Source organism: Carassius gibelio, chromosome A11, assembly GCF_023724105.1.
Source record: "Carassius gibelio isolate Cgi1373 ecotype wild population from Czech Republic chromosome A11, carGib1.2-hapl.c, whole genome shotgun sequence".
Lineage (NCBI taxonomy): Eukaryota > Metazoa > Chordata > Actinopteri > Cypriniformes > Cyprinidae > Carassius > Carassius gibelio.
Window position 1 is genome coordinate 5,243,489 of NC_068381.1, and position 12,634 is coordinate 5,256,122.

General features: G+C 35.6%; 1 protein-coding gene and 1 pseudogene across 1 annotated transcript; one reads left to right on the plus strand and one right to left on the minus strand.

The window, feature by feature from the left end:
• The first annotated feature begins 164 nt into the window (after positions 1-164).
• LOC128022113 (inter-alpha-trypsin inhibitor heavy chain H3) lies at positions 165-8,759 on the plus strand. The gene is made up of 22 exons (XM_052609372.1): positions 165-294; positions 1,789-1,952; positions 2,093-2,197; positions 2,283-2,445; positions 2,523-2,633; positions 2,732-2,860; positions 2,931-3,047; positions 3,278-3,446; positions 3,528-3,638; positions 3,892-4,073; positions 4,156-4,335; positions 4,819-4,946; positions 5,226-5,398; positions 5,686-5,700; positions 6,179-6,214; positions 6,508-6,534; positions 6,830-6,910; positions 6,998-7,099; positions 7,187-7,361; positions 7,446-7,594; positions 8,188-8,272; positions 8,514-8,759. The coding sequence occupies exons 1-22, from the start codon at positions 217-219 to the stop codon at positions 8,626-8,628; spliced, it is 2,595 nt and encodes an 864-aa protein (XP_052465332.1). The 5' UTR covers positions 165-216; the 3' UTR covers positions 8,629-8,759.
• Positions 8,760-9,952: 1,193 nt separating this feature from the next.
• Positions 9,953-12,513, minus strand: LOC128022812 (somatostatin receptor type 2-like; annotated as a pseudogene).
• Between the last annotated feature and the right edge of the window lie 121 nt (positions 12,514-12,634).

The window sequence follows — 12,634 nt, forward strand, 5'->3', positions numbered from 1 at the left end:
GGCAATTATGTCCATTGTAGCCTTCACATTAATAAGACTTTTAAGTGCACACTAATGTTGAACAACATCCATATTCTGCTCTTATGTGAGGTTCAAGATTAAAAATAAAGAGGGAGGTCTCTTCATCCGGTCAATAATAGCCAATAGCATGATGTGGACTAGAGTTTAAAGGCAGCGTGACATTATTTGGAGGTCAGTTGATGTCCTGTGCGGATCATGATGGATCGAGCAGCTCTCCGGCTGATTCTGTTGGGTGTTTTTCTCATCTCAGCCACTTCTGATCCAGTTAAGAAGGTGAAGGTCAATTAACATATCAGTCAACGTGTTTAAAGTACAAAACCAGGTAGAGGCGTAGTTTACTTAGGTCTGTTTTATTATCTATACATCATTTTTCTAAGGTGACAGAGCCTTTGTGGAAGCTGCTCCACGGAATCAGTGGCCACCTGACATTAAGAGAGCTCTTTCTATTTCAGTCTAAACTTAAAACGCATTTATTCTATGGCCTTTCCTGAATTTTACATTTATGGATAAGTATTGTTATCTTGGATTTTAATTTGTATTTTATATTATACTTTAATGTATTTTATGATCGCTTTGTCCAACACTTTGTTCTGTGTATGCTGAATTTAAATATGCTCTTTAAAAACATTCACTTGCTATCATTTGTAAGAAAAATCATGTTAAAATGTAGGCTTTTGAGGGATGTTTATTTTTTCATCTCTCAATCATCATTGTATTGGAAGGCATTATATATTTTCACCAAAATTAAAACTACGGGACTTTGATCGTAAAACCAAGGATTTGAATATCATCTTACAAATACATATAATGGGAAGATATAGCATGACAACTGGTATATATGCATTTTATAGAAGTATGCTTTACTGTTATAAAAATCTCACTGATTTACATTACAACCTATCATATATATATATATATATATATATATATATATATATATTCATAGTAAAAGCTGACATATACAGATGCACTGTTGACTGAAAGCTATTTGACTCTGCTAAACTATTTCTCAATAGTTTAAACTGACATGTACTCTAGTTGAATTTGTCTTTCAGTCCAAAGGTCTTTTCTCCAAGCAGTCTAAATACAGCATTGCAATGCAAAAAGCAGGAGTAAGTGTCAAGTGTGTAAGAGTACACAATCGTAAATGTGCACAATCCAATCAGCCGTTCACAAACAATACCTTTTCAGGTCCAATTAATCTGCTATCTAATTGTTTTCCATATAAATATGTGCTTTACTGGTGTCTTTGCTCTTGAGTCTCTTAGGTGCTGTATAGCCTATAATTTTTTGACTGAACCAAAGCATAAAACCACTTATACATTTACAGATATTTAGGAAACATACTTGTTTCTCCGAAAAACAACACCAAAGCCAGTAATTCTTTGTAAATGAGCATGCTGTGTCGGAATGCCAGTTTTTGTTTTGGTATGTGATTCCTCCCACTGTGAGTATTATGGTATTTCAACACCCGGGTTACCAGAGAGCGGAAAACAGCAATAAACAAACTGGGCCTGACATCGCAGATTCTAGCTGACCTAAAAAGCCTCTTCATAAGATGCTTTATCAAGTTCAAAGATGCTCACCTTCTAACGTGGTGTAGCTCGTCAGTGTCAAATCAGTGAATCGCTGTTTTTTGTTTAAATGCAAGAACGTGTGTTAACGGCTGCTTACGCTCAGTTCAGTAAGCCTCTCATTATAAACCCCTGGTTTGAGTTAAAACAATGTCTAATCATATATTAAGAGTACCTTCTGGTGTCTTATCAGAAAAAAAAAGTGGATATATACAGCTTCTTCATTAACTCCACGGTCACCAGTCGCTATGCCACAACAGTCATCACAAGCCGTGTTGCAAACACACTGAATGAATCTCAAGAAATCCAGTTTGAGGTCAAGATTCCCAAGAACGCCTTCATCAGCAAATTCAGAATGTGGGTTGATTCAATGCTACTCTTAATTGCAAATGTTCTGAATGTGTCTGAAACTCTTAAACCTAAACCCAGCAGCTCTATGAAGTCAAATCTTAGTAAGGTAACACCTTGACCTGTTAAGCCTTTTAATTTCTCCATAGGGTTATTGAGGGAACAACATATGATGGGGTTGTGAAGGGAAAAGAAGAAGCTCAGCAGCAATACAATCAAGCGGTATCTCGAGGACAAAGTGCTGGACTGGTCAAGTACTGGAAATTAATTTTTAAAATAGGTCCATAAAATATATATATTTACAGCATGTTTAGTACAGCATGTTTTTTTCTCTTTCAGATCTGTTGGAAGGACTTTAGAGGACTTTAAAACTTCAGTGACGGTGGCTGCTTTAAGTAAAGTGACCTTTGAGTTGACCTACGAGGAACTGTTAAAGCGCCGCCTCGGTAAATATGAGCTACTCATCAACGCACAACCGATGCAGCCGGTGGCTGACTTCAAGGTAGAAGAAGATACAAGGAGGATATGGATAATCAATTTATATGGATAGAGAGATAATGTTTCTTTTACTTCCATTAGATGGATGTGCACATCCAAGAGAAACCAGGAATTTCCTTCTTGGAGGTGAAAGGAGATTTGAGCACCGGTGATCTGACCAATGCCATCAAAACCACCAGAGCAGACAAAGACGTAAGAGTTTAAATGAGGGTACAAACAGAGTACAAATGCGCTCAATATGCTGATACACTTCAAATAAAGATACCAGATGACCAAACTGATCATTTCAGGCATGGGTGACCTTCTACCCCACACGAGATCAACAGACCAAGTGTAAAAGCTGTGGAGAAAATGGGTTGAATGGAGACCTGCTTATAACATACGATGTTGAGAGACGAAGTCCCAAAGGACAAGTCGTGGTACATTTATTTTTTTATTTTTTTGCACTGTAAAAAAATCCAGAATGTACTTATTTTTCTTTTCCCGCAGTTATCAAATGGCTATTTCGTCCACTACTTTGCTCCCTCTGATGTTCCACGTATTCCCAAAATTGTGGTGTTTGTCATTGACCGCAGTGGCTCTATGTCTGGCAGAAAAATGGACCAGGTAAAAAGATTTCACAATAATTATCTGGGGTAATTCACAGCATCCCAAAGTTGATACTGGTAGATAATAAAGGTCTCGTAGAAGATGATTCACTGAGAGACTCCTCTACTGAAATCTGTTTGGCGCTGTTTTGTTAAAGTTAGTAACAAAACTGTCTATGTCTGGTAGTATGCAGTCGTAATAGAGAAAGAATAACTTCCACATCTGCTGACAGGAGTGTTTTTCTTTAGACTCGTGTGGCACTGCTGAGGATTTTGACAGATCTTGATGAGGACGATCACTTTGGATTGATCACATTTGACAGTGAGGTTAGCTTATGGAAGCGTAAACTCCGCAAAGCTACTGAGACAAACCTGGAGAATGCGAAATCTTTTGTGAAGGAGATCAGAGATAGAGGAGGTGAGCTACAGCGCTAATGTTACACAAGGAGTAAGAAGGTTGAACCTCACAGTGACACAACTATGTTTGGTCTTCCTTCAGCCACAGACATAAACGCTGCAGTTCTAGCAGGAGTGGACATGATCAGTCGACATCCACGAGAGGGAACAGCCTCCATCCTGATCCTGCTGACTGATGGAGACCCCACTTCAGGCACAGATTCACACTGACAAACACAAGCTAAAGGGTGTTTTATCATAGAATTAGTTTAGTCTACTTCATCAATAGAACAACACTTTAACTGCCATCCTATAATATACAGGGTTTATTAGTTGACCTGTTTGGTGTTATCATGACTAGTTTGGCTTCTATCTTTGTTAGTAAGAGAATAAGACAACAAATAATATGAAATTTCAAAATGTGTTTATTGATAACTCAAATACATAAAATTTTGATTTTTAAACAGGTGAAACCAACATAGAGAAGATAATGGCCAATGTTAAAGAAGCCATTGGGACAAAGTTTCCGCTCTATTGTCTTGGTTTTGGATATGATGTCAATTTTGACTTCCTGACAAAGATGTCACTGGAAAATGGTGGAGTTGCTCGCAGGATTTATGAAGATTCGGACGCTGATCTACAGCTGCAGGTGAACTACAGACAATCATCTGTGAATTCATCCTCAGTGCTAAACTTTGTCTGAGTGCATTTAAAGTTTGCTTGATTTTTAGGGCTTCTATGATGAAGTTGCGGTCCCTCTCCTCACTGATATTCAACTTAAATACCCAGGAGGGACAAAACTTACCAAGACCAGCTTTAGCTTGTACTTCAATGGCTCTGAGATTGTGGTGTCAGGACAAATCACAGACAACAGTGTGGAGAGTTTCACCACTGAAGTCATCGCAGTATCAGTAAGATCATTTTGTTTTCCAAAACGCACTCCAAATTATGTTTTATTAACAAGGTTCGGGAGGAGCTTGTCCGATACTTCGCCTAATTTGCACAGGTGGAGCACACTTAAGTTAATCAAAGGCTGTGATATAAATGGTACCAATACATTTGACTTACCTTTATCTATTGATGGTTTATCAGCATCCCCCGTTCACTCCATCTCCTCATATTCAGTTCATATTACACTAATACGGGGGGGTACTCTAGGTTCGGCCATTCCCAAGCTCATAGCCCTTCCCCGGACAGCACGCCAAATATGCATTACAAAACTTAAGCTAATTAAATGTAAGCGTGAACTCGTGAAACTCAGTTTATTGGATACTGGTCAACTGTTTAAAAGTTTAGAATAATGACCAATTGTTTTGAAAAAAAAAAATAATTCTGAAAATGTTACTGACAGCATTCCTGATAAAATATTCACTTGTGTTATTATTTCTGAGCAGAAAGGCAGTAATGTGACATATCAGGACACTATAATGACAAAAGACCCCAGTGATGTCCCTCCTGAGGATGAAGATTTCATGCAGAGATTGTGGGCCTACCTTACAGTGAAGCAGCTTCTGGAGAGACAGTAAGTTTATGCATTTTGGTCGATATACACTCATACACACTAATGTTAACAACTGTTAGAATCCATCCTAAGGATCAAGTTTAAACTGAAAAAACTGTAAAAAACATATTCACAGACAGTACTTGTCAAGTAGGTCAAATTCAATATCTCAAGTGTATGTGCCTTGTAGGAGGAACAATTCCATACAAAAGGAATCAAAACTTAGCAGCAAACTATTGGCAAACCTCATATTGTCTTCTTCAAACCACATATCTGTCTTCTCTCCGTCTTCTGTCTCAGGGTGCTTCTTAAAGGACAAGAGAAAGAGGATGAACAGAAAGAAGCTCTAAAACTCTCCCTAAAATACCAGTTTGTCACTCCCCTCACCTCGATGGTTGTTACCAAGCCACAGGAAGAGGAAATAGAAGTTGCTGAGAAACCCGAAGAGGTAGGAAGGGAACAGACTGACCATGGTAGGTCAAAGTATTTTTCTTTGTTAATGGATTGAAATAGCTTTTATTGAATTGATTAGTGTTTTTAGTTTGTAAAATGTAAAAAATGCCTGTTAAATGCTAAAGGCCATTGTGCGGCACAAATATTAATCTAAAAATATTTTAATTGAGTGCCATACTACTTCTATAGATCCAGCTTCTGTAAGTAACAGAGCAATGCAATGGACTTTGTTTCTCTGTTTTCTGAAAGAATAATTGTGCAATATTTGAGTCAGGCTCAAAGTTTTGAAAATGTCCCTCCTTTTCAGATGACATCTTAATGTGTAAGTTATTCTCTTTACAGTATTTACTGTTTTTGACTTGCATTTGGTCTCAGACTCATAAGTAAACCATCTATACATCCTTATGGGCTACAAAATCATGATATTAATTTGGTTCCTTATTGGCTTTCAATAATAAAAATACTTTGTGCAGAATGTTTGTCACCTGTTTTAACATAATTCTAGCAAGCATTTTATTAAAGGTGATGTGTGTAATTATTTAGGTAAGTTCATAAATTATTACTAACAGTAAAAAGATGATTAAATATTTTTATTTATGTGTTAAGTGGTCAGAAATGTAAATTTCCCTTGTCTTAAATGTCCTAAATATATGCATTATTTTAAATTAGTTTTCATATTCCAGCATTACATAACTATTGGACCATTATTAAGCCAAATTCATTTTTACCTTAAGTTTATAAATCTAATTGTTCTTATTTAATTTTTTTATCTGTTATTACTTTTATTTTTATTTTTTTAGCAATGCCCATCACAGATATGTCATCCTATTATTATGGTATGTCAGAATTTTTTCTTCATTGATGTGAAATAGTTTAGTAGCTTTTTTTTTCAATTAAGGACACAACTATTTAATTTAATTAAAATGTTAATTCAATTAAGTGCCATACTACTTATAGAAGATAACAGAAATGCAATGAATGTTGCACAGATGTTCCTCTGCATTGACAAATCACCATTTTCTCGAAGAATCTTGTTGTGGAAATGCATAAAAAACTGAAAATACATATTTGACTCTTAATGCTCAAATGGGAAAATGTTCCTTTTCTTTCTTTTTTCTCTTTGCAATAGATTCATATATGGATGTACCAGATACATGTAAGTTATTCAATTTACAATAATTTCTGTTTACTTTTTATTACTTTTTAACTTTCATTTGGTCTCAGACTCATAAGTAGACATCTAAAATCTTCATAATAATTAGTTTTTTATTACTGGCTTTCAATGATAAAGATCCCCAAACTTTGTTGAAAATATTCTTTGTACACTTTGAATGTTGCTGTTGGCTCTGTGTGCCGGTCAGTTACACACATCACTTTTAAAACAAAGACTAAATACCATCAACTTCTGCACTATGTGGATTTACATCCTTTACCATTTTCATTGGTGTTAGACGTCTCCCAAACTGAAACAATGTTCACAACTACAATGTTTACAACTACTTTGTATACAACTACTTCCCCTGCTGTGCAAGGTACATAAAAACTTGCATTTTCTTTATAATTTGTTTTATGAGCACCAATTTTGGGAAATAATCATGACATTTTGATTCTGTCTCCAGAAGTCAATCGTTTCCTGCTGGATGTTGTTGGTCAGTCTAAGCCACTTTGTTTTGATATTCCTGTTCCTCACAAACTCAGACTCCTCCAGGATTCAGCTTCAGGTTAGACACTGTTTGTTCTACGTGTGCATCTATTTAACAATCTGTCTTTATGAATGTGTTTACTATGGAATTTTCTGTTCATCCTAGAATTCTCTATGAATGGAGAGTCTTTGAGTGAACAGAATGGATTCCATCAAATTGCTTTTCATTACAAAACTAACCATCACTTGATGATAAATACAAAGTCTATCAGTTATCGTAATGGCCAGGACAATGTTGAGTTTTTGTGGGGCCAGGAACCAACCCAGTACAATGCAGAAAGGTAAATATTAAAGTTCTCAGCATAGAAAGAATAAATAAATTCACAAAATCTACTGCGTATTAACTGTTCTCTGTTTGTTAACAGTGTGTCTCTGGTTGTTCGGGAACATGTAATGAATGTTACCTTTGGAAATATCAGTGTTGTTATTCTTTCTCATAAGAAAGATGGGGTCATGTTTTTGTGGCCTGTCATTTGGGAATATTCAAAAGATGCCAAGCTGACAGGTGTTTTAGGTAAGAGAGCAATACACTGTCTAAACATTTAAACATTATTTACAGAATCAAAACTTGCCTCCTGCTAATACTGAAGTAGGCTCCGCATTAAAGGAATAGTTCATCCAAAAATTGAACTTTGCTGAAAATGTATTCACTTTAAGGCCATCCAAGATGTAGGTTTTTTTCTTAATGGAAACAGATTTGGAGAAATGTAGCATTCCATCATTGCTCACCAATGGATCATCTGAAGTGAATGGGTGCCATCAGAATGAGAGTCTAAACAACTGATAAATACATCACAATAATCCACAGCACTCCAGTCCATCAGTTAACTTCAAACCGTTGCTTCCGGTTAAAATATAGTCCTGTATACCTATTGTTTTTTTTCCAGTGTCATCGTCTACATCTTGGAGGGCCAGTAGTAATAGTATTCCATTCTGAACATTGAACATATTGCGATTAACCATGTACAAAAACTTTACATGTCAATGATATTGTTTGCCAACAACTGTTAAGTTATAACTGTTGTTATAAGGTTGATGTTTTAGATAAATTGCTGTTGTTTAACCAACATTGGTGACAAATCTTAATATCTGTGGATAATCTTTAAGGAAAGGCTGATATTTCATATAAAGAGACTCAAGGATCACAAACACCAATTCTAAAGATAAAGGACAAGGAGGTGAAGACATCTTTGTAAGTGATTCAGTTAATAAATACTGTACATACAATCTTCCATAAAACCTTCTGTTCCTCATTTTTAAAAAGTACTGTGTTGCTTTGTTTATAAATATATATATATATATATATATATATATATATATATATATATATATATATATATATATATATATATATATAGAGAGAGAGAGAGAGAGAGAGAGAGAGAGACAGAGAGAAAGAATGTTATGTGTTTATTTGTGTCTATTAATTGTAGGGAGACTGTCAGTGATTACAGATTGCATTCAACTCCTGTTCGAGAATGCTGGCTTGTCCCGTTCCAGGCTGTGATGGAAGCAGAGATTTCTGATTTCACTGTCACTCAGCTGTAAAATGGACAGTGTTTCCTATTATTTTAATGGTTCGTATTAAGTAAATGCTTCGATGGTTCAATCCCATCTGGCCCAGGAATTGTGTAAACAAAAGTAAAATAAATAATAAAAAAAAGGCTTTGAATTCCAAATGTAAATTCTAACTTTGTCCTTTCACTGTGGTATTTACAGTGTATTTGATGTGGTATTTACAAGTATTGGAACAGTAAAGACAAAATTGTTCTGTTATTAGCTTTTAATCTTTTACATCTGTCTTAAATTCAACTGTTCCGATACTTGTGGTTCTGTATTTGTTGCATATTCATTTTTTAATCATATTTGCAAATGTCTTGACTACACAGCAGAGAAAGCAATTTTGTCTTTACTGTTCCAATAATTATTGTGGGCACTGTATAGATGAGTTATTACTTTATGAGGCTTAAATATATTTTCAACATTGAGCATAATCAAAAGAAAAACATTAAAATTGGGAATTACTTTTCTTTCTTTTTTTTCCTCAAAATATGCCCTCTTTTAAATGTTTGACTCAATATTCCCCCTCATCTAATATTTCTTAAGGTTTGATCTTTAAAACAGAGATTTCACATAGAAGAAAAATTTGGGTTTTCTGGAGGAATTTTTCAGTGATCAGTTCTTAAAGGACACATTTTTTCTTATTGAGAAGAACATGTTAATAATCTGAAGCAACTTTTCCGCAATTAAAGGTATACTGACCCTCAAGCCATCCTAGGTGTATATGACTGACTTTGTTTCAGATGAATACAAACTTAGTTATATTTAAAAATGTCCTGGCTCTTCAAAGCTTTATAATGGCAGTGAATGGGTGATCCCGAGAATTACACAAGCTTCAGTCTGGATCTAGCCTATCATAAAGATCTGAGATAAGTGAACACCTTAGAAGAGATGATGCCAATCTCTTCGAGGACCTCAGATGATAACAGTCCTGAACCAACATACAAAACTACCAATTTGCCTATAAGTTTGATCGCAACACATAATCAATAGTGTCAATAGTATTCACTGTTTGTTTGCCATTACAAAGCTTGGACAGAGCCAGGATATTATAAATACAAAGACAGTATTTGTCTGAAAGACGATTATGAAAATTATGGGGTACTTTTCATTTTTGTGCAAACTATATCTTTAAGAGATTTTTGTTGGGTTCATTGTGGTAGTATAGATGCCAATAAAGAATCTTCATTTTTGAAAGAATGCTTGTTCTCCTTAAAACTCAAGTCAAACAACACTGTACTGTGATGAACAAACCACTGGCAAGTCTGCAGTTTAACCAACACAAAATATTAAAACAATGTACAATGCCAGCTGGTTGTTTGTTCTTGACATTTTATTAGGCTGTGAAAAAATTGGGACATTGAAATACTACAACAAAGTTTCATAGTGTCCAAACCATTGGTTATTGTTGCATCACTCATGAATGTTTGTTTAGAAACAAAATAATCATTGTTAATACATTATATACATCCATGTACCACTTAGCCATAAACAATGGAACAAATCATGCTAATTAACTCTAACCATATGACTTGAGGAGGGTCTTTTACCACAGACTTCTTGACCCAGGTTCATTAGTTCCTTTCTGAATTTCTCTAACATAAAAACATAGAGAATGGGGTTTGCTACTGTAGAGGATGTTGCCATGATGCGTGCAAAGCTAGCAAAAGATCCGAAGTGAGATATGGGACCAGCTGCTTTATCTACCTCAGCTATTTGGGCAAACATCAAGCCATATAGGAATGCAGCCAACACAATGCAAACGCCAGCATTAACAGAGCAGACGTTTGAGTCACATGCAAATGGTACTGCTCCAAACGGTCAGTCTGAGTTGTAAGCCCCCGTCTAGTGATTTTGAGGAAATGGTATATTTTGGCATAGGCTATTACAACGATCCCAAGTGGAAATGTAAAAGCGAATAGGAAGTGTGCCGTATGCCAACTGGCCTTTGTCAGACAGGAAATTGAAACATGCCAGGTCCTCACAGGCTTCATGGTTGTCCAGGCCTGAAATCAGCATCCTCCACGCAAACTGAGGCAATGCCAAGACGACTGCTGGTATCCACAGTACACCCGCAACTACTTTTAAATGTCCCCCTCTATGCCATTGATATGCTTTCGATTGATGGACCACAATGATGTACCGTGCAAAAGCCAAAGCGGCCAGTGTAAAGGCACTCGCAGCTGTGCATGTTGCACTCAGGAAGCTCACAGTCTTGCACATGAAGCTTCCAAACGGCCAGTAACAGGCTGCAATAGCGACTGTGTGATATGGAAGACAGCAAAGGAGGAGAAGATCTGCCACATTTTAATGACAGAAGAAGAACATCTGTGCCATTTATATTTGTTTGTTGGAGTCCTCCTGTTTTTCCTCCACTGGACTGTCCATGTCCTCTCCGCATCGCACGACAGGTGACAAGAAGAACCAGGATGTGTCCCACCACCCCGGTTACCAGGATGAAGCTGTCAAATATGGGTACCAACACTCGCTCCGCATTACTCAGTTCATGACTGGAACTGTCTGTCCCATTAACCACAATCTAATTTGAATGTAATTGGTTCCTAAAAGCAATTATTATTTTTATGCATCTCTTCAAATACTTCCTTCAACCTTTACATAACAATGTTTTCCCAATATTTCCCATTCAAGGGATCTCTCAGACCATTATAAAGATGTTCAAACATTTCAGAACCAGTGTACATCAGTGTTCAGTGTACATCCTTATGCACTATTGTGGTTTTGGCTGAGAATACAATGACAACTTGATAAAACGCTCTGGAATGCTTCAATAGTTAATGATTGCAGGAGTCAAAGTCCAGAAATACTGCTACTAGTGTAGTTCTCTACAGGAGAAGCAAAATGCTGCCTGAAATCATTGTTTAATTGTCTTTCCACAGATATATTTCCAATATAATTCCTTTACAGATATGGCAGATTCAGAGCCATAACAATGGCAGTTGCACTTGCCTGTGGTGATTTCAGAGATTGCAGATGCATTCAAAGGATTTGCTGGATTCTTCTTCAAACCTCAGGATGAATTTCACAGATTCAATGTCTATAAACTCTGCCGGAACTGTCAAGGTATTATTCAAAGATCTGGAGTGGAAAGCAGTGCTTTAAATGGAAATTTTGTTAAACAGCCCGAGAGAGACAAGCCAAATGGCCTTTGACCTGACAGCAGTGACGCAGCTCCTATAAACATAGAGCTTTGTTTAACCATCCATTTAGTGAACTGTCAAGTTTAGTCAATAGACATTACCTCCAACTTCTGTCTTTGTTTTCTCTCTATCCCAGGCGCTTAATTCCATGTTTTAGCCTGGGAGTTTACAGTCTGTTTGCACAGTTTTGCCATCAATGTTAAAATATTATACTGAATCACATTTTCCTCCAAAAAGGAAAATTCTGTCATCATTTTATTCTCTCTCATGTCATTCCAAACTACAGAATCTTTGTAACACAAAAGATATTTTGAAAAAAAAAATTTAAAAATGTTTTTGGACATACAATAAAACAAGACATTTTCCAAAACATCTTTTGTGTTCAGCAGATTATTATTATTATTATTATTATTATTATTATTATTATTATTATTATTATTATTATTATTATTATTAATATTATTATTATTATTATTATTATTTATTTATTTATTTATTTATTTATTTAATTACCCCTTTAATTAAAACTAAAAAAAGTTCCATAATCTTATTTCCTTCAAGTTCCTTTAGAAGAAGTGTTACAGTAAGTCATAAACTCAACTGTACATGATCACATAAGTTTAAAGCACAAGGAAAAAGGTCAAAGCATACAGATAAAGTACATTCCCGTCCATAGTTTAGATTGTCTGTGTAACTGCTGACTCAATACCCTCATTAGTATAGAGAAAGCAGCAGAAAATAAGATTTATACTATTCATAAAGTAGATTTTCTGGTCCTGCATTTAATTTAGTTCCAATTAAAACCTTAAAAGTTCTAATAAAACTTCTAAAAAATA

Excerpts from the sequence above, each read along its gene's own strand:
- LOC128022113 (XM_052609372.1), top strand. The coding sequence starts at position 217 with ATGATGGATCGAGCAGCTCTCCGGCTGATTCTGTTGGGTGTTTTTCTC. Across the intron at positions 2,861-2,930 it reads GTCCCAAAGGACAAGTCGTG|TTATCAAATGGCTATTTCGT; the intron begins GTACATTTATTT and ends CTTTTCCCGCAG. Across the intron at positions 4,336-4,818 it reads CTGAAGTCATCGCAGTATCA|AAAGGCAGTAATGTGACATA; the intron begins GTAAGATCATTT and ends ATTTCTGAGCAG.